The sequence below is a fragment of the Hemiscyllium ocellatum genome, chromosome 15, assembly GCF_020745735.1.
Source record: "Hemiscyllium ocellatum isolate sHemOce1 chromosome 15, sHemOce1.pat.X.cur, whole genome shotgun sequence".
NCBI classification, from domain to species: domain Eukaryota; kingdom Metazoa; phylum Chordata; class Chondrichthyes; order Orectolobiformes; family Hemiscylliidae; genus Hemiscyllium; species Hemiscyllium ocellatum.
In genome coordinates this window covers 55728597-55754912 of record NC_083415.1, presented here as the reverse complement: position 1 = coordinate 55754912, position 26316 = coordinate 55728597, and the positions used below count along the sequence as shown (strand labels likewise).

General features: G+C 39.6%; 1 protein-coding gene across 3 annotated transcripts in view; it reads right to left on the bottom strand.

The window, feature by feature from the left end:
* The window catches only part of ncoa6 (nuclear receptor coactivator 6), a 54965-nt gene that overhangs the window by 12200 nt on the left and 16449 nt on the right, over positions 1–26316 (bottom strand). For 2 of the 3 annotated variants that reach the window (XM_060836497.1, XM_060836498.1), the window contains exons 5-11: positions 25862–26005; positions 21169–21927; positions 19413–19562; positions 17957–19079; positions 14209–14336; positions 10657–13608; positions 2309–2371 (exon numbers count right to left, since the gene is read on the bottom strand). In XM_060836497.1, coding sequence (XP_060692480.1) covers positions 2309–2371; positions 10657–13608; positions 14209–14336; positions 17957–19079; positions 19413–19562; positions 21169–21927; positions 25862–26005 — 5319 coding nt within the window. The remainder of the gene's footprint in view (positions 1–2308; positions 2372–10656; positions 13609–14208; positions 14337–17956; positions 19080–19412; positions 19563–21168; positions 21928–25861; positions 26006–26316) is intronic. The other variant, XM_060836499.1, reaches the window with a different exon arrangement.

Below are 26316 nucleotides of genomic sequence, written 5' to 3'. Positions count from 1 at the left end.
TCATAGCTACCACTGCCTATTTAATTTTCCCAATCTAAATAAAGATCTAAGACAATTAATGTAATGGCTTTTTTTACATGCCCATAATATCTCCTGATTTATTCTGTCCTACAGAATTGTTATTGTTAGTGGATATGTAGACTACTCTCATTGGTGTCTTCTTCCCTTTGTTAATTTTAGCCTCCAACCATATGGATTTTACAAGATAATTTGATACAAGATAATTTCTTGCTACTGTATAATTCTGTCTAGTACTGCCAAAAGTAACCTACCACCCTTTCCTTCCTTCCTGCCTGCCCTTTTGAAGTCACATACCCCTGAATATTTAGTTCCCCGATTTAATCTCCTTGTAATTAGTATGGAGACATGATTACAAGAACATACCCATTGACCTCTATTTGTGCTGTTAATTCATTTATTTTGATCTGAATACTACACATATTTAAATAAACATGCCTTTTTAAACTTTTCTTGCCACTTTGACCCTATTCATTGCTTTCTCTAAATCAAAATAGCTGGTCTGCAATGCTGCCATTTCCTTTTTATGATGTAAAACTCCTTTCCAAACCATACAAAAACCCTCTAACTAGTTTAAACCCCTCACTACAGCCCTAGTTATTCAAGCCAGCAGGACAATGGCCCCAACATAGGTGGCAAGGATTGTAGGAGGGGGATCAAGGAGTCACTCCAATGGGTCTCAAACATTAAAAATAACCAATTCCTAACCTCTGCTGCTTGCCCACCCTGCCAAATGCAGGAGGCAGGAAGATGGGGTCTGCACGACCAAATACGGTTATTAATTACTCAACCAAAACAATACCTGGATGGAAAAGGTGTCAGAAGGTTTTTCCTCAATAGGAACCTGCTAGTATCAGCAGTGAAGCCAGTTGCTGAAACAGTATTGCTGCTTGCTCCACCTCACTGTATACCAAAGCAAGTCTCCAAATGCACAATTTTAATCTCAATTTCTAGTGTTTTCTTTCAAGGGAATAACAATATAAATAATAAAGACACAAGCCACATCTTTATGCTGCTGCAAGGAGGATAAAGCTATAGTAGTTCAATATTTGCAGAATCAATGCACAGAGTTCAGCAGAGATACTGTCCCAATACTTAACTAGCCTGGATTCAGGAAAAAAAACAATTGATGGAGACATGGGAGAAACTAGGAGAAAAGAGAACACTGTATAAAATGTAGCTTACTTCAAAATGGCAGACAATCCTAAATACTTGTAGCCAGAACTTTTAAAGTACGGAAATGAGGAGCAAGGGTGTTTACTCTCTTGCCTTTCACCTCAAGGGTATGAACATGCTGAAATTCTAAGAAAACTGGTGATAAAGCTACCTAAATTCTGTCTTAAACTACTGTTCTTTGCTTGTAAACTAATAGAAAAAAGTGGAGAGATACTGGAAATTTTTTTTCCCATAGAGCCTTTTGCAGATAGTTGCTGAGAATAGCACATTGTGGATCCAACCAGGGATCATGCTATTTTGGATCTGGTAATGTGTAATAAGGCAGGCTTAATGAATGATCTCAGAGTTGAAAAAGACCCTAGTGAACAGTGAAAACGTAGAATTTAGTATTCATTTCAGGGGGAGAAACTTGGGAAAAGCTGCACTAAACATAGTTGCATCCAAATGAGGACAGTGTTGGCTGGAACAGACCCTGAAAGGAGTTTAGCAGAAAATGAGAAACAATAGCAAACATTTAACAAAATCATATGAGGTCACCATGTCAGACCGTAGTGCGGTTCTCTCATTAGACAGAGATGATTGGTGATATTTAACCTGAGGGCCACCATATCTCAGGCAAGAACAGAGATTCAGAAGGAGAGTCCTTCATGGTAACCTCAGCCTGTGTGGGGCTTGACCTCACACTGTCGGCATCACACTGCTTCACAATGTAAATATTGAGCCAATTGAGCTAAACCAACCTCCATTTTGGACTCACAACAAAGATATATCCAGTGAGGAAGGAGGATTCTAGGATAGGGACAAACTGACCGTGGTTAACCAGTGAAGGTAAGGATAGCACCAAAATGAAATTAAAAACAAACAAATGTGGCAAGGATTAGTGGTAAATCAGAGGATTGGGAAAGTCATAAAAGCCAACAATAGATAACCAAGAGAAATTTGGTTTCAGAATATTATAGAAAACAATATTTTTGGAGTGCATTTCAACTTCTATTTGAAAGTCATGAATCCAAATAGAGCTCAGGTTCAGTTCAGGCATCTTCAACTGAAATACTCCTAACTATTGTGGAAGAAACTAAAAACAATATCTTCATACAACACTGAAGTGACTTACTTGTAGGCAGTGGTCCTGTATCTGAAAGTTCCAAAGCCTCTTTTTTCTCTGTATTCTGCTCACCTACCAAGAGACGAGTATATAAAAATAGTAGATAGGGAAGCAATCTTTTTAAGCTAATGACAACAAATGTTACAATAAGTAATCAAATCAGAATCAGTTCTTTTTTGAAAAAAAAGACTAAAATGCACAAAAATACTTCACAACATTGTTTTGGTTATCAAACACTAATTCATGAATTGTACCAGCTGTTTAAACCCACAATTCCCTATTGTAATTCCCAATTTTTAGTAACAGCACCAGGTAGAAAAGAACAAAACACTTGAAGCGCACAAAGAAAGAGCAAGAGGCAAGTTACCTCTGTCCATTCTATTGGATCAACAACATCTGGATTGAGATGGCAGAAAAGGACCTGAGGGGTAACTTTTTCCACACAGAGGGTGATGTGTGTATGGAACAAGCTGCCAGAGCTGGGTACAATTACAACATTTAAAAGGCATCTTGGTGGATACATGAATAGGAAAGAATTAGAAGGATGCCAGCATTTGGCTCATAAATGGGACTAGGATAGATTGGGATATCTGGTTGGCATAGACAACTTGGACCCGAATGGTCTGTTTCCGTGCCATCTGACTCTATGACTCAATGTGACTTCAGTTTTATGGAAAGACTGGAGGAGAGAGGAGTGTTCTCTTCAGAGCAGAAAAAGTGAAGGTTAAAGGGTGATTTGACAGAAGTGTTCAAATCAGAAGATGTTCTGAAAAGTGCAATTAGGAAGAAATTCTTTCCACTGGCAAGAATGTCTTTAACTAGAGAACACCTATCTATGCGAATTTGCTGAAGAACAAAGGCAGTATGAAATTTCATTTTTTTTGCAGTAAATTATGACGTGGAATTCACGGTCTCAAGGATGAAGAAACCAGAGTCACTAAAACGTTCAAAACAGAACTGAAGTTCAGACTTGCAAAGGAAAACCTTTTGAGAGTTGTGGAGAAGGAACAGGAGAGTCAGACTAATTCACTTGCTCAAGGCTGCAACTCAGGGATAATAGCTCCCGTGTTGTAGGATTTCATGAGAAGTGTGGGGCCAAATTAGATTTCTAAATTTTGTAACTTAGAAAGCTAGAAGAGTTTTCTAAATTATTAGAAATGAAATCCAATAAGAAGAATTCTTTTTCAGTATTTACACATTTACAAAATTTTTTAAAAGTGTACTATAATCATAAAAGGTGCACTGAACATAGATTTATGTTTTAAATGTCCCTTTCCTCTCCTCCTTTTCTACCAAAGTTGCATGAACTCTGAACAAGTTTCTTAAAATTACTCATCAATTTGCAGAGTTTACAGAAGCTTAATGAAACTGTAAACAATTATTGTTTTGTTGCATCTGGAAAAGAAAGTTAGAGATCTGTACTCTTAAAATACTAGATTATCAGTGTAAACAAAATGGCTGATCAACCTGGTAATGGCAATATCTAATGAAAAAAATTGCTATACGTTTTTTACACTGCTGCAATTTTGTTCTGAATTGTGCCATTACACTAGAGTTAGTCTTGCAGTGACTGGTCCACCTTTACAAAAGTGTATTGGTACTGATTCAGCTGAAAGGAGGTATGACTGTGAGGAAAACATTTCCTTAACTTTTACATAGTGCTCTGTTCAGCTCTCAACATAATTTAGTTGATTCGGAAAGCCTGAGCACATTTGCCGACAGAGGCTAGATTTCAAATCAGAGACTCCCACATGGGAGTAGTGAGCTTTAAAATTAATGTACCACCTACAAATCAATATTTGGGGTGGTGCTTGTGCCTTCATTTCAACCAAGTTTTTCAAACATGAAAAAAGGTCTTCAGATCAGGATTGGTCTCAAAAGATAATATTTCTATTCAAAACAGTGATCAAGAACCTCTTTCATTTATGAAAATAGCTTTTCATATAAAGAACTATGGTTAAACACGTAGCACCCTCACACCCTTGCTAAACGACTTAGTCAAACCTTTATATATCAGTATTTTTCAATATTTATGCAGAACATTCAGATTCACTTAGTTGGGAGAGTGTGTTATGACCAAAAGTTGTATTGAGCAACCAAATAAAATTGTGAAACAGTTCAATAGGAGTACAATTTCATTTGACTTGATTACTATCCAGATGAAGAAACCAGCCTAAAAATTCCAACCTCTCCTGAAATTAATTGTTCTCCAAAAAATGAGTCATTGTCCACGTAGTCACAGCAACAAACATAGGGGAGATTCTGAATTTGACAGATGGAGATGGAAAAATACATTCTTCCAGTACACTCCAACCAGGAAGCAATGCCACAATATCACAGAATTGTACAGTCAGGACAGCGCAAATTGCTGGATTCATTCCTCCCATTGACCAACCAGGTCGTACCCTCTGCCTGTCTTCACCTATCCCCACTTTACCACCCTGCCCCCAACACCCCCTTTATCTGCAGCTCCCCCCACACCCAGTCCTGAATAAGGTTTCACCCGAAACGTCGACTTCTCCACTTCCTGATGCTGCCTGGCTTGCTGAGTTCTTCCAGACTCCTGCCTGTCCACTTTGGGTTCCAGCATCTGCAGATTTTTTTTTGTCTCTATAATTTAATGGAAAGCTGCAATAACATGAGCTGAAGGTAAAGCTTAACTAATGGTTCTTCAGGAAGACTGGATCAGAGAAAGAATTAAAAGAAAATTCAAAAAAATAGACAAAAAAAAACAAACAAGAAGAGGTCACTGTAGGGCACAAAAAAGACAGTTTTTTAATTCTTTCAAGAAATATGGGCCAGCATTTGTTGCCAATTCCTAATTGCCCTTGAACTGAGTGGCTTCTGAGGCCACTCTTAGGGCAGTTCAGAACCAACCAGATTGCTGTGGTTCTGGAGTCACGTGTCAGACAATGTAAGCTTGCAGATTCTGAAGAAGGGTCACTAGACTCAAACCATTAACTGTTTTCTCTCCACAAGTCCTGCCAGACCTGCTGAGTCTCTCCAGCAATTCCTGTTTTTGTTTGAGATGTCCAGCATCCACAGTTCTTTGTTTTATTTAAGCCTGACAGATTTCATCAGCACAGCAGTCAATGGTGCTTTCACAGTACCATTACAGAGTCCAGCTTCGATACTCTAGATTTTATTTTATTGATTAAATTTAAATTTCATCACTGTTGTAGTGGAATTTGCACCCATGTCCCCTACAGCATTAGACTAGGCCTCTGGATTACTGGTTCAATGACATTACCATTGCCCCATTCTCTAAAATATATGGTGGCTGTTATATTCTAGAAGGAAGTGAAAAGAATCTTCTTTAACTAACCACTTGCCCTCGTTGAGTTATTTGCACAAACAGCACATTTGCATTAATGGAAAGTCATATAAATGGGAGGCAGATTAATTAAACTGCATTTACTTCAATGCAAGAGGCCTAGCGGGGAAGGCAGATGAACTCAGGGCATGGTTAGGAGCATGGGACTGGAATATCATAGCAATGGCAGAAGCATGGCTCAGAGATGGGCAGGACTGGCAGCTCAATGCTCCAGGATTAAAATGCGACAGGAAGGATTGGGGTGGGGGTGGGGGGATGGCAAGAGAGGAGGTGGTGTGGCTTTTTTTTTAATATAAGGGATAGCATTACTGTTGTACTTAGGGATGATATTTCTTGGAAGTTATTTGGGTGGAACCAAGAAATAAGACAGGGTTGTCCATCTTATTGGGATTATATTATAGATGCCCTAATAGTCAGTGGGAAATTTAGAAACAAATTTGTCAGGAGATCTCCGTTATCTGCAAGAATAATAGGGTGTTTACGGTAGGGGATTTTAACTTTCCAAACATAGACTGGAACTGCCAAAGTGTTAAGGGTTCAATTGGAGAGGGATTTGTTAAGTGTGTACAAGACAATTTTCTGATTCAGTATGTGGATGTACCTACTAGTGAAAGTGCAAAACCAGACCTACTCTTGGGAAATAAGGTGGGCAGGTGACTGAGGTGTCAATGAGGGAGCCCTTTGGAGTCAGCGACCATAATTCTTTTCGTTTTAAAATAGAGATGGATAAGGATAGACCGGATCTAAAGTTGAAGTTCTAAATTGGAGAAAAACCAATTTTGACAGTACTAGGCAAGAACTTCCAACAGGTGATTGGGAGCAGATGTTCACAATAAAGGGACAGGTGGAAAATGGGAAGCCTTCAAAAATGAGATTACAAGAGTCCAGAGACAGTATATTCCCGGTAGGGTGAAAGTAAAGGCTGGTAGGTGTAGGGAAAGCTGGATGACTAAAGAAATTGAGGTTTTGGTTAAGGAAAACCTCAAGAGTATAAAGGCAGTGGGAGCATATGTAAAAGGGAAATCAGGAAGGTTATAAGGGGACATGAGATAGCTTTGGCATATAGAAATAAGGAGAATCCAAAGGGTTTTTACAAATACATTAAGAACAAAAGGGTAACTAGGGAAAGAATAGGGCCCCTCAAAGATCAGCAAGTCAGCCTTTGTGTGGAGCCGCAAAAAATGGGGGAGATACTAAATGAATGTTTTGCATCAGTGTTTACCGTGGAAAAGGACAAGAAAGATATAGAATGTGGGAAAATAGATGATGACGATCTTGTAAAATGTCCATATTATACAGGAAGAGGTGCTGTATGTCTTGAAACACAAAAGAAGATAAATCCCCAGGACCTGATCAGGTGTACCTTAGAACTCTCTGGGAAGCTAGGGAAGGGATTGCTGGGCCCCTTGCTGAGATATTTGTATCATCGATTGTCACAGGTGATGTGCAGGAAGATTGGAGGTTAGCTACCATGGTGTCACTATTTAAGAAAGGTGGTAAGGACAAGCCAGGGAACTATAGACCAGGGTGCCTGACATCAATGGTGGGCACATCAATGGAGGGAATCCTGCTGGACAGGATTTACACGTATTTGGAAAGGCAAGGACTGATCAGGGATAGTCAGCATGGCTTTATGCATGGGAAATCATATCTCAAAGCTCAAACTTGATTGAGCTTTCTGAAGTAAGAGGATTGATGAGGGCACAGCAGTAGACATGATCTATATGGACTTAAGTTAGACATTTGACAAGGTTTCTCATGGGAAACTGGTTAGCAAGGTTAGATCGCATGGAATATAGGAAGAACTAGCCATTTGGATGCAGAACTGGCTCAAAGGTAGAAAACAAGGGGTGGTGATGGACATTTGCTTTTTGGACTGGAGGCCTATGACCAGTGATGTGCCACAAAGATTGGTGCTGGGTCCACTGCTTTACTTCATTTTTAGAAATGATTTGAATGCGAATATAGGAGGTATAGTTAATAAAGTTTGTAGATGACACCAAAATCGGAGGTGTAATGGACAGCGAAGAGGGCTACCTCAGAGTACAACAGAATCTTGATCAGATGTGCCACTGGGCTGAGGAGTGGCAGATGGAGTTTAATTTAGATAAATGTGAGGTGCTGCACTTTGGGAAAGCAAATCTTTGCAGGACTTCTACACTTCATGGTAGGATCCTGGGGAGTGTTGAACATAGAGACCTTGGAGTGCAGGTTCATAGTTCCATGAAAGTAGAGTTGCAGGTAGATTGGATAGTGAAGGCGGCATTTGGTCATGCTTTCCTTTCTTGGTCGGGGCATGGAGTATAGGAGTTAGGAGGTCATGTTGTGTCTGTACAAAACATTGGTCAGGCCACGGTTAGAATATTGCATACAATTCTAGTCTCCTTCCTATCAGAAGGATGTTGTGAAACTTGAAAGGGTTCAGAAAAGATTCACAAAGAGGGATAGGCAGAATAGGCTGGGGATGTTTTCCCGAGAGTGTTGGAGGCTGAGGGGTGACTTTATAGAGGTTTATAAAATCATGAAGGGCATAGATAGGAGAAAAAGACAAGAACGTTTCCCTCGAGTTGGGGCGGGGGGGCACAGATATAAAAGGGACCCAAGGGGCAACGTTTCACGCAGAGGGTGGTGCATGGAATGAGCTGCCAGAAGAAATGGTGGACATAGGTACAACTGCAACATTTAAAGGGCATCTGGATGGGTCACATGAACAGGAAAGGTTTAGAGGCATTTGGACCAACTGCTAGCAAATGAGACTAGATTAGGTTAGGGTATGTGGTCGGCATGGATGAGTTGGACCGAACGATCTGTTTTCTTGCTGTACATCTCTATGACTGTATGCTTCGTTGTAAAACATTGCACAACAGATGTGCACCTGCAAGGCAAAGGTTCTTGTGTAAAAATTAGCTGCAAAAGACTTATGCCACTGTACAAAGAGCAGGAAGCTTCTCCAGTATCACAGTTAACACTCATTCCTCAAGCAACAACATTAACTAACTGGTTTATGTTACATCTAACTGTAATCTATGGGACTTTGCTGTTGCAAATTGGCAGTTATGTTTTGTTACAAAATGACAGTGACACCACATAAGTTATTATCAGTCAGTACTTTGGTCTATGGGCATGATAAAGACATTTTTTAGCCATTTGGGGAAAATGTATGCGACAAAAACAAATGAACAATTGATTTTCATTTTGCTAAGAAGCCCACTGAATTAAAATCATGCAGTTCTTTGATTGGATTTCACAAAAGTCAGGTTGGAATGTAAATCAATTACCTCCTTTTCTGAGTGTCAAACACTTCATTTGGAACAGTTCTCAATGTGAAAGTTCCAGTAAATTCTAAATTTAGGAAGAAAGGATTAATGAGAGGATCAACTGATCCCTAAAAAAATAGCTTTTTAAATTAGAATTAGCAGAACAATGAAAGGATGTTTCGCCATTCAAATCAGTTACTGAGCATTCTTTTTATTTTAAAATGCTTTGTATTACTCTGCATTGAAAAATGGCACAGTAAAATTAAATTACATAAATAAAGTTCTCAATATTTTTTCAATGTTCTTTTGCAAACACAAGACAAATCAATTTTTCGTCGAAGTAGTAAACGAAGAGAGAAAAATATCAAATTAAAGAAGACGACTCTATATGCATTTGTACAGTTCCCTCCATGGATAAAGGCTTCTCACAGTGCTATTACAACCAAAGAAGCACTTTAAGTGCAAATTACTGTCATAATGCAGAAAATGCTACATTCAGTCAATTTGCACACACCACAGTCCCATAAATTACAATGTGAGCAGATGAACTGCCTCTGTGACATTAATTGAGAAATAAATATTGGTGAGTACACAGGGGCTAATTCCCTTGCAGTTTCTTAAAGACTTAAGTTCACTTGACAGGTGGATCGGATCTTGGTTTAGCACCTTATCCGGAAAATACATTACTTCATTAATGAAATGGAGAATCAGCCTTGATTTTTGTGCTCAAGTCCTGGAATGGAAATTGAACCTATCATCATCTGATTCAGAAGTGAAGTTGTACCAACTTGGCCACATTTGAAATCATAACCAACAACTTTCATTTCAGATTAGGTGGCACATTGCAGAAATATTCCAATTTTTCCACTCACCCCAAATCAATAGTATGTACCACAATCAATTTTGCAAAGGTGAAAGCAGTACTCTAGTTTAAGTTTCAAGTAATGACCAACATGCCTAAGTTTCAAAGATGTTCACACAATTTAGATATCAAACCACTTATCAATGAGTAACAGCAGCTTATAGATTTTATCAAGACAAATTTGATTCAAAGATTAACATTAAATTTTGTAATTTTATATTCAAAGATCTGCATTAAAACATTGGCTCAAAAACAAAACTCGCAGAGTGTGGTGCTGGAAAAGTACAGGAGAAAGTGAGGACTGCAGATGCTGGAGATCAGAGCTGAAAATGCGCAGCAGGTCAGGCAGCATCCAAGGAGCAGGAGAATCGACGTTTCGGGCATGAGCCCTCCTGAAGAAGGGCTCATGACCGAAACATCGATTCTCCTGCTCCTTGGATGCTGCCTGACCTGCTGTGCTTTTCCAGCAACACATTTTCAGCTGGAAAAGTACAGCCGATCAGACGGCATCCAAGGAGCAGGAGAGTCGACATTTCTAGCAGGAGCTCTTCATCAGGAATTCCTTAAGAGCTTAAGCTCGAAACATTGACTCTCCTGCTCCTCGGATGCTGCCTGACCAGCTGTGCTTTTCCAGTAACACACTTCTCAACTCTGATCTCCAGCATCTGCAGTCCTCACTTTCTCCTCAAAAACAAAACTGTTAGTCTCAAGCAGAGCAGAGGTAGATCATGATTCATCTAGTATCCAGGGATGATTGGATCAGAATGATTTTAGAAAATAAAGCTCAAAGATGTAGACAAGGTGGCTGAACTAAAGTCTGCTTAAAAATAAAATGAGTAAGGCTCTGTATTGATGCTTAGTTTACACAGAATCCTTAAACACATGCATTGTACCAGTTAGATACCTGTATTTGGTAGGTGATCGTTATTTGCTCCCACTTTCTCTCCTGACGAACAACTTCCCTCAGATTGTGAGACTGCAAGACTGCTATCACCAACAGGTACTACAGATTCAGGCTCAGGATTCTGGGGAGTGATGGCTGACGTCAAATTGTTTTGAGCAGTGCTATTCAATGTACTCCCAGGTGAGGAAACAGAGACAGTAGAAGCAGAGCTGCTAGAAGAGCCAAGCGTGACGTTAACAGAAGTGCCTATGTCTGATTGACTAGCTGGAAGAATAATCTGCTTGGTTTCTGTAGGAGGAACTCCTCCTTCAGGACTACCAGGAAGTGCTGCCTTTTGTGCCTGATCATCAACACCTGGGGAAGCCAATTCAGTTGCTACTGGGTCATCTTTTTTATCTGGGGAGGCCTTCTGACATGCCTTGGTCATAAGAAACTGACCAATCTTATCTACCTTCCCTCTTCCTTTGTTGGATGATATTGGACTTCGCCTACTACTAGAAGAGCTACCTGGGCTAGTAGATGTAGGTGACGTTGCAACTGCTGTTGTATGGGATGAAGCTGAAGAACTTTGGTCAACAATGCCATTATTCTGAAGAGATTCATTGAGGCTGAAGTCCGCTGCTGGTCTATGAGGAGATGCTGAGGAGATGTTTGGAGGAGCTGGAGAGCTGGATGGTGGTTGAACTGGTGATGACCTCTGGACCGCAGTTCTATTCGTTGGCGAATAATTGGAGTTAATAGAGCTACTAACAGATGGAGTGGGTGAAACTGCTGGGTACGATGAACTCTGAGCCGATTGTGGTATCTGGATTACAGTAACTGACTGAGATGCCGATGTAGAAGTTGAAGGCACAGTTACTTTAGGCACAGTGGTTGACTGAGGTATCAAAGGTTCTTTAACAACCTGAAATACAGATGTATTTATAAACACAGGTGTGGTGATAAATGCTGGTTGTGAACCAGACTGCACTGCTGGTTGTACCTCAGACACCACTTTGTTGTTTGGGGATGGCATTGTGACTACAGAAGAAACAACAGTAGGTTGGGATTGGATCTGTGCAGATGCCATAACATTGGTTGTAGATTTAATGGGACTAGAACTTACAAACACTGTGATCTGATTTGAGACAGAAATGGATGCAGACACGACTGGTGTAGGCACCATTGTCAGGCCACTTTGAGTCACATTGTTAACTAATTCGCCTGTGTCTGGTCGTAATATAGCCTTGCCACTCTCACAAACAATCTGTGGTGGAATTGGCATACTAGGTGTTTCCTTAATAGTAGGAACATCTGATATTACTGTTTTTGCTTTATCTCCAGAAGGTATCAACTGTTCTAGTTGATTGGAATTAGTAGCCTTATTAGTAACACCAGGACTACAAGAAGTGTCCAGAAGCTGATTAAGTGAAATTGGAGTTTCTCTTAATGGTAGCAGGGTCAAGCTTTTGTCATCGCAACCTCCGCTAGGTTTACTGGGTTCCAAAGGTTTATTTCCCATAGCTATTTGAACTTGAGGGACATTTTTCTTCTCCAACTTGGGTGTGCTCTGAGGATTGCATTCAAAGGTCATCTGTTCTTTATTAATGGGGATTTGCTTCAACGCACTATCATTTCCACACAATGTTGGTCCTTCCTTGTTTTCTTCTGGATTGTTACCCAATATCCTGACCGGAATGGTTGGATTTTGTGCACCTGAAACTATGTTGATAGGGTCATTCAAAATTCCAGGAGAGGGATTTGACAACATTTGTGCAGAGTTTGCTAGAATATTCTTTTGTACATCAATGGTTGGTAAAAAGGCTGGGTTCTGCTGAGGGACCAGTGATGACTTCAAGGCTTTTCCACTTTGTCTACTTGGATTTTGACCAGTTTTTCTACTGGAGCTAGTGCTTGCTCTCCTACTGATACTAGGACTCGCTCGTTTTCCAGTTACCTGTTTTCCTGAACTAACTATAACAGAATCCAGTTTATTAACTTGTGACGCAGCAGAAACAGATGGATTATTTGAGAGTGGAGGCATGTTTGTTGGGGCCTGCCCAATTGCTTTCAAAGTAGTTGGGTTTAGACCCTGTTGATCAAACCCTCTATTTAAAGGTGGCTGCCTAGGAGGTAAAAGGATATTAATTTGAGGAGGAAAGAGACCTGCAATTGAAGCATTCAATCTTTCAGGAGATAAGCTTATCTCAGAAGGTTCTGTACTAGGTGGTCGGTTGGTGGGTGTATGAGGAAAGTAGGGTCTGGGGCTTGCTCGATTTGGTGTTTTTGGTCTTGAGGTCTGGGTGTTAGTGGTAGCATTAGGAAAATGAAGATTATGAGTGCCTTGCACTGGAATAGTTCCCTGCTGCTGTGAATTTCCACCTTGTGGTGTTGGGACTTGAGAATGACCTGACTTAGGCCCAGTAATAAGTACTTGATTTGGTGGAGGAACAGCTTGTTGTCCAGAGTTAACTTGGGTTCCAACAGAAAGTGGAAGCTCAGCTCCAACTGCATCTGGATGATGTGTAACTGGATTTACTTCCTCAGGTACGGACGATGGGACGTTTTGCAGAGTTTCCTGAAAGGACATCTTCCTCAGAGTGCTGACAGGTTGATGGCCGACTAACAAAGGCATTCTTGATTTATCTGGTGAGGGTGGCACTCCACTCTGCCCAGGCAAGGTTACCATGACTGGCATATTACCAGTTGGGGCCATTGGCATCCTTGAGGCATCAGGAGTTAAGGCAGTTTTTGACGGATGTGTACTTGGTGTCATTGGAATTTTAATTGCCTTTGAGTCCTGTTGTTGTTGTTGTTGTTGTTGCTGCTGTTGCTGTTGCTGCTGCTGCTGATGCTTCATCATCAACATCATCATCATTTGCTGCTGCTGGGGTTGTAATTGCTGTGACTGCTGCATGGGTTGAATAGTTGTCTGTTGTAGAGGCCTTTGATCGACTGTCTGCATATGAAATCCTGTATGGAACATGAAACATGGATCAGAAACATCCTTCCATAAAAAATAATTTAAAAACAAAAACTTAATTATTTTAGAAAACATTGATATCCTTTGAATCATCACTATCCCATTAATTCTGTGAAGTCAGGTACTTTAAACCTTATCTAAAGCCATGGTTTCTATGGAGAATGATTGAAGTGGGGGCAGGAAGAGGACGGGAAAAGGGAATTACATTGCACATTTCTATTGAAAATAGCACCTATTCCACTTAAAACAAAATCAAAACTGTGGATAATACTTAGATTAAAAAGATTATTCTGGAAAGAAAAAAGAAAAAGCCTAAGGTTTTTCCTGAATCTGACAAACATGAATTCCAATTCTGAAAACTGAAACTAAATAACTTCTGATTGATATATAAACCACAACTGCTACATAAATAAAAACAACCTGAAAGAATTCCATTTAAAATATTGAAATGATTTCCTTCAGATGCTTCAGACTTGTGCATATTCACTTCTTCTGTGATTTTTTAAAAATCATTGCATAAATGTATTTTATACATAGACTGTTGTTTGAAAAATAAACAAACCCAAGCCCTTCTCACAAATAGTATTTACCTGCAGGTCGATTCGCAAATTCAGACAGTTTGTTGGCTGTTGGATCAAGTCCTACCCCTTGCTCTCCTGTCATTTGTTGCTGGTCAGCATCATCCAGACTTGGCTGCATCTGACGGGCATCTGAAATCCTAAAGCAAGTGACAAGGTTTTACCATACTATGCACGTATGAAATTATTTCATACATCATGCCAGAAAACCTGCAGGGAGAGTTGAACAGCACCACAGAAGTTTGAAGGAAAAGTAATAAGGAAGAAACATACTGTGATTTGCAAAAATTTCAAGAACTCAAATCACAAATGAAATCAAACCAGCAACTCACCAAAATTACTTACCAGAGGCCATCAAATATAGCCAATCTCTGCCAGGTACATTTATCGTTTTAGAGGACAGAGAGCAGGAAGGTTGGAGAGAGAAAAGATTTAATGCAAGTAACCAGTCACCAAAATAAAAAAGGTATGTTGCTTTCAGTAAATTAGAAATGAAAGGTAAAAGGATAGTAGATAATAAAATCAGCATCTACAAAGAAATGGAATGGTTGAATTATAGAAATGGACCGTGATTTGAAACTTAAGGAAAGGAACAGATTTTTCAGAGACTTGGAAGTGTAAAAAATAATTTTCATTTGTTATATTCAAATCTCCTCTTCCATGTCAAGTTTTGACTTGCTTAGAATGATACTCTTTTATTCCATCATCTTGTTAATGGCCCAAAGTTTGTTTTGGATTGAAAGTGTGGATGTTAATCATCAGGCTAGTGTGCATTCTTCTGTCCAAGTTAGTAAAATACAACTTCAATGTTCAATTTTACTTGAACATCATTACTGGTCAGAATAAGCAATAAGACAGAAAAAAATACAAGAGGAGTCTGTGATCTTGAAACTCATGATATACTACCATCATATTTCATTTGTGTCAATTTTTAAAAAGCTGGCCTTAAGCTTGAGCAGGCATGCAAAAGGAAGTAGTTATATTGCCAATGATACCAAAAAAACTTTCATTTCGATGCTTGTGGCTTTTACCCCTCACAGAAAAGTTTATCTTTCATACTTTGTGATATGTTTTTAAGGCCAACAGTAGGAATTTGTGAACCAAACTGAAGTAGTCACAATACAGAATTTGGGACTAAAACTTAGGCCAAAACTAGAAGGTAGTAGAGGCTACATATGCTTGAACATATGGATTCTAACTTTTCAGCTGGAGTCTACTGGATTGCGGGATTTGTCTTCTCAGTCCTGCTGGTGGCAACTCAGGAGAATTAGTCCATGAACAATGGCTCTTCAGCAGTCATATTCTGAAACTAAACCAGGCAGTCTGAGCTCCATTGATCCCTGCTGCCCCGAATGACGACTGTAAGGCTAACTGGATCAGGGCTAATGAGAAATGCAACAGCAAACTAAGGATTTTGGGGAAGTGGGAGTTGAGGGGAAAGATACATAATACACTTGCCTACACAGAATATTTCACTGCAAGCAAAACTATTTTGGAGTGCTTCTGATGATATAATCACTCTGTATCTGAATGAATCTTTTTCCAAGGCTGCTTCATGGAATAATTACCCACAATTCCTTGTGTTTGTCAAGTGTGGGAGATACGTAATACAGGTGCACTTTAAAAGCTGACCTGTAGAATGCAGGCCGTTTGGATGAAGGTGGCTGCACTGACATGAAGCCTCAATACTTGATATTTAGTCTATCCATGAAATATAGATGTACAGATATTCTTTCAATATAGAAGACCAATTATGAAGAACATATAAACAAAAACATTGGATATTATAGAATAACTGAAAGCATCAGCTAAGTAGCCTGAGACAGCAAAAAACAAAATGGTAAAGTGTAATCTTGGACAAGTATGTAAAATTAGTCACTTGAACAGCCAATAAAATCCAGTAGTGCAGTTCTACATTTTATCCTTGCAAGCACTGAAAATAAATATACTGTCAAATAAATGGTGTGTTACAGATCTGGAATTAATGGTAGAAGCAATTATAATGCTAAATTAGAATTATTACACAAGTGAATTGTACATTAAACTGTAACTCTTAACTTTCCCCAGAAGTCAATGGTATCAATCAGCTAAACAAACATAGAAAGCAGAGGACTGAAGTCTGACGTTTTCCCAAAAAGATGGTGAAAACTGAAAAATAATTATTGTTGTTCCATTAATATTCAGATCGATCAACAGAATATCAGCGAACAAACCGTAAATTGCTCAACAAGCATCTTGATATGTAAAAGCAGACCGAAAGAAAAGTTTGAAATTGTTCAATAGCAGCATCTTCAACAAAATCTGAAGTCCATCCAGACTTCAGAAAATTGCACAAATATTCTGGGCTCATAACAATGTTGTCCTAAATAGGAGTGAACTGTGGGATGTGTTATCCTTCCAATGAGCTGCATATCCTCTTGGGTGGATTTGAAAGATTATACGGTACATTCACCTTTCAGTCAACATCAGCAAATTGAATTATCTGATCATTTATCAGATTATTTATCAGATTGCTTTTGGAGCCTTAACATAAATTAGGTACCACATTTTACTATATTACAACAGTGACTCCACTACAGGAATACTTCACCTGTAAAAAGAAAGAGTATTTTACACAGAGAAAATGTAAAAATATTGACACTTGCAAAGAACTTAATTTTCCCTGATTCTGTCCCTGCTAAATATAGAAACTGGGAAGATTAGGCCATTCAGCCCTTCAAGCCTGAACTGTCATTCAGTTTGAATCCTTTATCCCAATGCTGTATTACAGTTGCTGGAGTACAATGTAAAAACAGGCTGTTAAATATACATCTAGCCCATAGCAAAAGAAAATGTTTATTTTTAAAGACTATCTAATTTGAAATAAGTGTGTATTTTAATAGCTTCTTTCATCAATGTCATCAGGGTACATAGGGTGGAAACTGTGAATGTCCCATTGCTATAGCGGGGGATTCTTTTCTGAACTTAGAGCTGAAGATCATCGAGCATCTGACCCACTTGTCCACCTTTAACACTCAGTATTAGACTGAGGGAGTAAGAGTGAAGTTGAGCCCACTAAGTATTTTCATTTGGATTTCCATACACTCTGACCAGAAGCAAATAGTTAGGTTCCTGTCCATTAGAGAAGAACGGGGAACAGGAGGACTAGATTGAATTATAACCCAGTTTGCTTAAAGATATAAAGTGATACTTTCCTTGGAGAGTCAGCTGGTTAAGTTAATGATGGCCTGAAGGGGAGAAATCATGGAGGTCATGGGTTTGATCACTTATCTGTGCAATGTTACAGGAAAAAACAAACAGGAAGGTGCAACTGGCCTCTGACGGGAGAGAATAGGGAACATTTCATTCCAACGATCCTTATTAAAATGTTGGGTAAGGATAGGGTTGGGCTTGGTTACAATGACCACACTATAGAATAGCGTGTTGATACTCACTGTCTTGGCTCACGCATGAGGAATGGCCAGAAGACTCTTGGTACCTGTGGAGCTAGATCCCTGCAAAGGGTCAATGTTTTTGGAAGGTGGGGAAGACAGGGGAGAAAATTGACAGGAAAAGGAAAATGAAGAAAACTATTATATTAAAAAAAATAAAATTTAGACCAAGCTCAATACTAATACAACAGAGTTAAGATGCGACAAGGTGGTGTGCATTTCAAACACAAGGGACTCCTTTGATTTCAAGCAATTTGTAATGTCACCAGCCAAAACATCTAGCATAGATGGTCCAGGGAAGAGCACCATTCTTTTAAAAAGAAACTTACACATGCTGCATTTGCTCTTCTGGCTGCTGAACGCCACTGTTCTTTTTCTTCTGCGATCGTGAAGGTTTTTTCTTTTTCGGTTTATTGGCATTCTGGTTGTTTTGCTTGTTGGTCATTGCAAACTGTGCAGATGTGATATCACTCTGCAGCAGATTGACAAGCAATGGGCTGGTCAGAGTAACATCTTTGTTGTTTGGAAAACCAGAGGCAGTGGCTAATGTCATTGGACTCCCACTTGCAGTGGTGCTATAAGGAGCATTGAAAGGCATGCTATGCCCTGAAAAATGTGGCCCCGCAGAGCTACCTGCCTGCATTGTCTGCATGTGAGAAGCAACTACACTTTGCTGCATTTGTACATCAGGGAGCATCTGTGTTAGATTGACATCACTAGCTGATGTTGTAAGGTCACCACCATGTTGCTGAGATAGATGAGATACTGAAGGTCTAAGTACTTGTCCTTGCATTCCAATCCCTTGGGAAGAATTCCCATTCAGAGGATTCTGCTGGATCATCGGTGTGGAAAATTGAACCATATTACCTTGAGTGTTTGTGGCAGGTCCCCTCATCATCTGACTTGGCCCTGCAATTGTATTTTGCTGGTTCTGATTATTGAATGCTGATTTGTTTCCCTGCACCTGACTGACAACAACTTGCTCAGGAAGTCCCATCATCTGGCTTTGCTGTAATATGACTTGACCTGGAGCTCCTATTATTTGCCCATGCGTAGTCATGATTTGCTGACCCTGCTGTGAATGCAACTGCTTGGGTGGAGTCATTCTCTGTCCAGATGGAATTATATTATGGCCTTGAGATGCCGCCATCATCATTTGATTCTGGATCAGCTGAGGACGAGAAATAATCATCTGGTTTGGAGGATGTAGACCTTGGGATTGAACATTCATCATCTGTCCCTGGGTAGGTGCAATCTGTTGGTGCATCCCAACAAACTGTGATTGAGGGCCCTGCTGTCCTTGCACATTACCCACATTCACTTGAGGAGCACTGATAGATTGCTGGTTGTTCAGGTTTCCATGAAGTCCAACGAGATTTGCCTGCATTACATTAGGGGGCCCATGAGACTGTACATTCATCGGATTTTGGGAAGTAGCATTATTTTGACCACCTAGAAACAAAAGGCAAAACAGCATTAATTTTTTTCAAACCAATCCTGTCTTTATTCATTTAAGGAGAAAATGTTCCTCCATTTCAGAACTCAAAAAATTAAGTTCTGTTCATCATTAAAACATGCTTATGATTAAAAGCAATGGCTCACTCCGACTTCTAGGTCAATAATGTCATGGATCATGTGTTTGATTCCATTATCACAGTGAAATGGGATTTAATCATTTCTCACATAGAGTGCAGCTGCCCCCACCACTCTCATCCTGTGTCAATTCCTTCAATGAATGACGCTTAAATACTAATCTATCTTCTGGGAGAGAGAAAATAAAACAACCTGTATGCTGTACATTCTGGTTGGGCTGTGCCTGCAGAATTCCACTGTTCATTGAGGTGCCCGATGCAACAGCTTGGTTTATCTGCGCTTGAGTGAAGATCTGATTAGGCTGACTTGGAGGAAAGGTTGGTGGAAGACGCTTTGGCATGCCTAAGGGAAAGAGCGACAGTTGAGTTTTCATTTCAGCATTGCTGCTAATTTAATGCCATTTCATAAAACAGCCCTTGCAGTGGAGAAAGTAACTTGATGCTAATGATCTCAGGATGTTCTAAAGCATTTCACAGAGAATGAAATTCTTTTGAAGGACAGTGACCTTTGCAAAAGGGACAGTTTGCCCACAGCAAGATGTCACAAGCAAAAATTAACCAGATTATCTTGTTTTTTTGATGTCGATTGTAGGATAAATATTGGTCCAAACACCACAGAAAACTCCCTCGCTTTTTAAGTATTATCGCTGGATCTTTTACATCCAGCTCATTCACCATATAGTACCCAAAAAATAACATCTCAAAGTGCAGTACTACTTCAGTAGAGCAATGAATTGCCCAAGTAGATTATGAGCTCAGAACTCTGAAATGGCATATTGCAATCTTGAGGGAATCTACTGCACCTTGGTTGACAATTAAAACACGATTGCCTAACTGGTATGCCATGTAAAATAAAATCATTTTCTTTTCATCTTTGAGAATTAAGATTTCAATCCAGACTGTACACAGTTAATATTTCTGTCACCTCTAAATAGCAAACTGAATTTAGTGGGTGTATTTTTAAAATACAGGAGATTATATGGCTGATCAATTAAATGAAAATTAACACTGAATAATCAGAACCAATAATAAATAAATTCTTTCCAATAGTAACCAACAACATTAAAAGTAGATACACTCTGCATCACCTTCGATACCTTACCTTTCGATGACAAATTTTAAATGCTAGTAATTCCCATTTCACAATATTTACATTTGAGAAAGGAGCCTTAAAGAAATAAGATTACCTGACTAATTCTGATCAAATCTTGGTATTAAACATTTGATGAAGGTACAATAGAATGGCAAATCATTCACACAAATCAGTCGAGTTTCCACCAAAACAGAACTAATACAGTACTTCCACTCAAACACCGGAACACATTAAACGATATCAGTGCTTTTCTGAATAGGGTGAAGTGCATATAACTCTTCTATAAAGTTTCTGATCTGTTCCAATTGAAAATTTGATCACTGGAAGGATGGGAGGGAAGTGTAACTGATCACTTGGCTACAAGGCTGTAAGTAAATCAAAGCTTAAAACAGCCTGGCAAATGAATTTGGGCTTTTCCAATCAGTTTTTTTTAGGGTAAAGGATCATTGTATAAAGCTATCAATTCTAAAACTAGCAGCCAGAAGTGGGTGTGGGGGGAATTATATTCTGAGTAATGATAGCATTTATTTTATGAACTAAAACAAATACTTGCAAAACAAAGACAATGGGAGTAGTAATAGAAATGTATGAAGACTAAAGGCATTATGTTGGTTTTATGTTAAAAATGGGCATTGGTTAACCATGAGGGAAGCAAAACTAATTATTTTAATTAGCTTTGTGGTTAATTGGAAAATATGCACACTCAAGTATTTCATAGTGATTGAGTGCTCAATGCACAGGACGGTTCACACTTCCTCAGATTTCTGTTCCTGTAGCATTTGACTTGATCCCTCAAAATAAAAATGCATTATTATTTATTTCCTGGCAATTTATTTCCAAATGTGTCAATACTTACTTCCTATACCAGAATGGGAACTCTGTGCCACCTGATTTGCTTGCATCATAAACCCAGCAGGCACATTTCCTTGCTGAACTACAGGACCTCGACTTGGAGAACTCTGGCACACAGCTGGCTGGAACGTTTGAGGGAGGGAGCTGCTCTGAGGCGTCCTGGGTCCTATGTGCTGCTGTGGCTGGTTCACTGTTGGAGAAGAAGAAGGTGAGCTTTGTTGGAAAGAGGAAGGAGACGAGACTGGAGACTTGTTGGTCAGGTGAGGCTGTTGCAAGGGCGTAGGTACTCGAGAAGGTCCTCCCTGATGGTTCTTAGGGGGCGGTGATGCAAACTGTGGGGAGCCGCAAGGTTGACAAAAGGTTTGAAGGCTTTGTGATGTTTGTTGACTTCCAAATGGGTATGGAGGAGGAGGGTGAGCTGGTGTCTGCACAGTTGCTAGGGACGGTCTGACCTGAAGTTGCTGGGGCTGCATTTGTCCAGGCATTGGAGCCTTCTTCCAGATCTGATTTGCGAGGGTTCCTAAGGCCCCCTGTGGAGATGACTGGATTGCTGCAGCTGGGACTTGGTTCCACGTGGCAGCTATGGAAATTTGAGCCCGGTTAAATGGAGGCCGCACCCCATGCAGTTGATGAGGCTGAAGGTTGGCTGGGACAATCTGCCTGTTGGTTGACATCGTTTGCACGATATTAGTCTGTGAAGGCAATGATCCAGAGGGATGGCTTGATGCTTGAATGTTTAGCGTTGACAAAACAGAATCCATATCTTGTTTAAAAAGAAGAATATGCATTTAATTTCAAACATTATAAAATGATAAGAAGTACAATGCTTTCAACATTGAAATTAGATATATAACAAACATAGTGAATGCTGCAGGAACTCAGTAGGTCTGGTAGCATCAGCAGAAATAAATATTATTAACAATTCAGATGTAGTAGGACTCTTCTTAAGATTCTGTAAAGTTTTGTGGTTTATTTGTCTTGCCCAGCTACAGTTTTAAATTTGATGTTGCTAGAACAATTAGGTTCAGCTTTTACATTGCATCTCCAATGGAATACAGCACATTTTGACCCAATATTAACCCAGAATTGCAGGAAGAAACTACAATTTCTATGGCCTTTAAACTAAAGCTTTTAGCTCTTTGAAAAATATTTGCCATCCGCATTTATTCAGGTTCCAAAGTTTTGAGTCATCAGTTGCACATATTTTCTAATCAACCTTTTCAGAGATATTTTTAGATATCTCTGCAGCAAGTGGGACTTGAATTCTGGTCTCCTGGCTTAGAGGTAGAGACAGTATCACTGCATCACCAGTTGTAAATTGAACAATTAGCCAACATTCATTCACTGTACATTATTCTCATGGTTAACTTAATTTAGTGCCCTTGGTTGTTGAGAGCTTGGTAGGTCAATCAGAGGGCTTGAGCTCACTTACCCTCTGACACCAGGCTGATGTGAAAATATAGTTAGCTTGAATGCTTTACTGTCAATCTTTCATGCGGAGAAGAATTTAAATAGTGCAACATGACCTTAGACAATGGATAAAACAGTTGACATTCCATTTACCAGTTCACATCATTTAACTATATCTTGGAATAAGATGCCCTCTTCATAATGGGATAGGTATTCTACTTATGGGAATGACTAGTGAACTGATCCCATGAAAACATCTAATCCACAAATTTGGAACATATCCAATAATTCCAGTGTGACAATATGACTGAAAATGAAAATGTCTGTAATCAGTAGAAAAATTAACAAAGAAACAAAAGTCTCATGCAAAACTAGTTCCTGGCTGGCATTAATGCATTCAGGTTTGCAAATTCACTATTCAAAATATGAAAGGTTATTAATTTGCATTAGATGTGTCTTACATCCTTCCATATAATTTCCTATTTGGGCCAGAAAAATGTGCATTCTGCCACTTCTGTAAAGCATCTCTCTTTCACACAACAACAAAATGAGACCTTATATTTTTGGATATGCAAACATGAATGTGCATCCTATTATGCCACAGCACATTACGCTAGTATGAACAACTTAAATACATACATGAATATGCTCCACAGGAAACCTGCAGATGTAGAATCAGTTTAAATAATCCACTATGTTAACATGAATTATGAACTATTCAATGACAACTGTTCAATACTTTGCTCAAAACTCTTTATGTAATAATTAAAAGTAGAAAAACTCTCTGCTGAACAGCCAGAAGACCAGAGTTCGAGTTAATTTGAGAAATGATCTAAAACTCAAGGACATTTTGTATCATCGATAGTCACAGGTGAGGTGCCGGAAGACTGGAGGTCGGTTAACATGGTGCCACAGTTTAAGAAGGGTGGTAAGGACAAGCCAGGGAACTATAGACCAGTGAGCCTGATTTCAGTGGTGGGCAAGTTGTTGGAGGGAATCCTGAGGGACAGGATGTACATGTATTTGGAAAGGCAAGGACTGATTAGGGATAGTCAATATGGTTTTGTGCATGGGAAATCATGTCTCACAAACTTGATTGAGTTTTTTTGAAGAAGTAACAAAGATGATTGATGAGGGCAGGGCAGTAGATGTGATCTATATGGACTTCAGTAAGGCGTACGACGAAGTTTCCCAAGGGAGACTGATTAACAAGGTTAGATCGTACGGAGTACAGAGAGAACTAGCCATTTGGATACAGAACTGGCTTAAAGGTAGAAGACAGAGGGTGGTGGTGGAGGGTTGTTTTTCACACTGGAGGCCTGTGACCAGTGGAGTGCCACAAGAATCGGTGCTGGGTCCTCTACTTTTTGTCATTTACATAAATGATTTGGATATGAGCATAAGAGACACAGTTAGTAAGTTTGCAGATGACACAAAAATTCGAAGTGTAGTGGACAGCGAAGAGGGTTACCTCAGATTACAACAGGATCTTGACCAGATGGGCCAATGGGCTAAGTGGCAGATGGAGTTTAATTCAGATAAATGTGAGGTGCTGCATTTTGGGAAAGCAAATCTTAGCAGGACTTGTACACTTAATGGTAAAGTCCGAGGGAGTGTTGCTGAACAAAGAGACCTTGGAGTGCAGGTTCATAGCTCCCTGAAAATGGAGTTGCACGTAGATAGGATAATGAAGAAGGCATTTGTATGCTTTCTTTTATTGATCAGAGTATTGAGTACAGGAGTTGGGAGGTCATGTTGCGGCTGTACAGGACATTGGTTAGGCCACTGTTGGAATACTGCGTGCAATTCTGGTCTCCTTCCTATCGGAAAGATGTTGTGAAACTTGAATGGGTTCAGAAAAGATTTACAAGGATGTTACCAGGGTTGGTGGATTTGAGCTATAGGGAGAGGCTGAACAGGCTGGGGCTGTTTTCCCTGGATCATCGGAGGCTGAAGGGTGACCTTAGAGGTTTACAAAATTATGAGAGGCATGGATAGGGTAAATAGACAAAGTCTTTTCCCTGGGGTCAGGGAGTCGAGAACTAGAGGGCATAGGTTTAGGGTGAGAGAGGAAAGATATAAAGATATACGGGGCAACGTTTTCACACAAAGGGTGGTAAGAGTATGGAATGAGCTGCCAGAGGAAGTGGTGGAGGCTGGTACAATTGCAACATTTAAGAGGCACTCGAATGGGTATATGAATAGGAAGGGTTTGGAGGGATATGGTCCGGGTGCTGGCAGGTGGGACTAGATTGGGTTGGGATATCTGGTCAACATGGACGGGTTGGACCGAAGGGTCTGTTTCCATGCAGTACATCTCTATGACATTATATTCAAGCAACGTTATGTGTACATTTACAAACGGAAGACAATTGCTAAAAACAAAGGATTTCTTTGAAGCTTTTCATCTTGTATTCATCAGGATGATTTGCAAACTCTGCAATTAAATAGGAAAGCCTACATTGATACTGTATGAGGACAGTACTGATTGTAAGCAAGTAGACTCAGATTTGTAGAGGTGATGCCAGGGAATGGACCAATTAATAATGATTGACAATTAATTGATCGGCTTTATTTACATTTTAAACCAGGAAAACTGACTGTTTAATCATGGCATTGCCAGAGAAATGAACTAGCAAATGGCAGTCACCAATTTTATTGGGTTGAATTAGGCTCATTCACATGCCTGTCTGCAAAGAACAGCACCCTATGCATTAATGTATGCAGCTTCCAATATACACAGGTGTGCCACAGTGTGAGCCTGACTGACAATTCTAAATTGTCAGTCAGCATAATTCTTCACATACGAGATATCCAGCTGACGTTGTCCAACTGAAGAATCACAGCTAATGCTCTGGGTTGTAAGCTTTGCAAGTTCAATTTGGTTAGGTACCGGCCTGTAGCGAACACTGAAGGGATATGCTGTTTGACATAATCTGCCAGTTTTTGTAACGTATAGCCTACATACCTGGCACACATGGGCAATGAAGTTCACATACCACATGATTCATTTGTGTGATAGGCAAAATATCTTTGTGGCTTGACAGCAGCATCCTATTAGTAGCAAAAACCACTCAAATTGCTAGTGCATAGTAACAGCAAGGTTAAGAGCTAGAAAAATGTAACGTATTTTATGGAATGTGTACACTAATTCAAATACATGTACAAAACAAATCCACTGCTGAACTAGCCTTGTATGGGGAAAGATGCACACCCTTCAGAAAGCTCTCTGTCATGCATTGCCTCTGTAAGAAATAAGTTTTTAACATGCTTAATCCCCTCCTTACCAGGCTGTGTGGTGGTTCGAGTTGAGGAATGCGGTATTCGGTTTTGTAGTAGTTCTGAACTTGCTCCACTACTAACTAAGGAACCTGCTATGTTGCTACTTGAAGGAACCATGGAAGCCGATGGGTTGTTCACTCTAATCAAACCTTTTTCCAAAACAAAACATGGAATTATAATTGTTTCATTAATAATTGCAATTGGCATCACCTACTTCTGCTACATTATTATCCTGATCCATACTAAATTTTATAACTTTGAATACTAATGAGCATTAATGCATGGTTATTAACATAGCCAAATAAGCATTCAATTTTGCAAGCCTCTGAATGTTCTTCTTTATGCAGAATTTCACTTTGTCATACCATGCGGTCCTCAGATTAAAACTCAGTATTCTTATATCAAGATGTGTAAATACAGCCAACGACTATCCTTGTTGAGAAAAGTTAAAATCCACCTA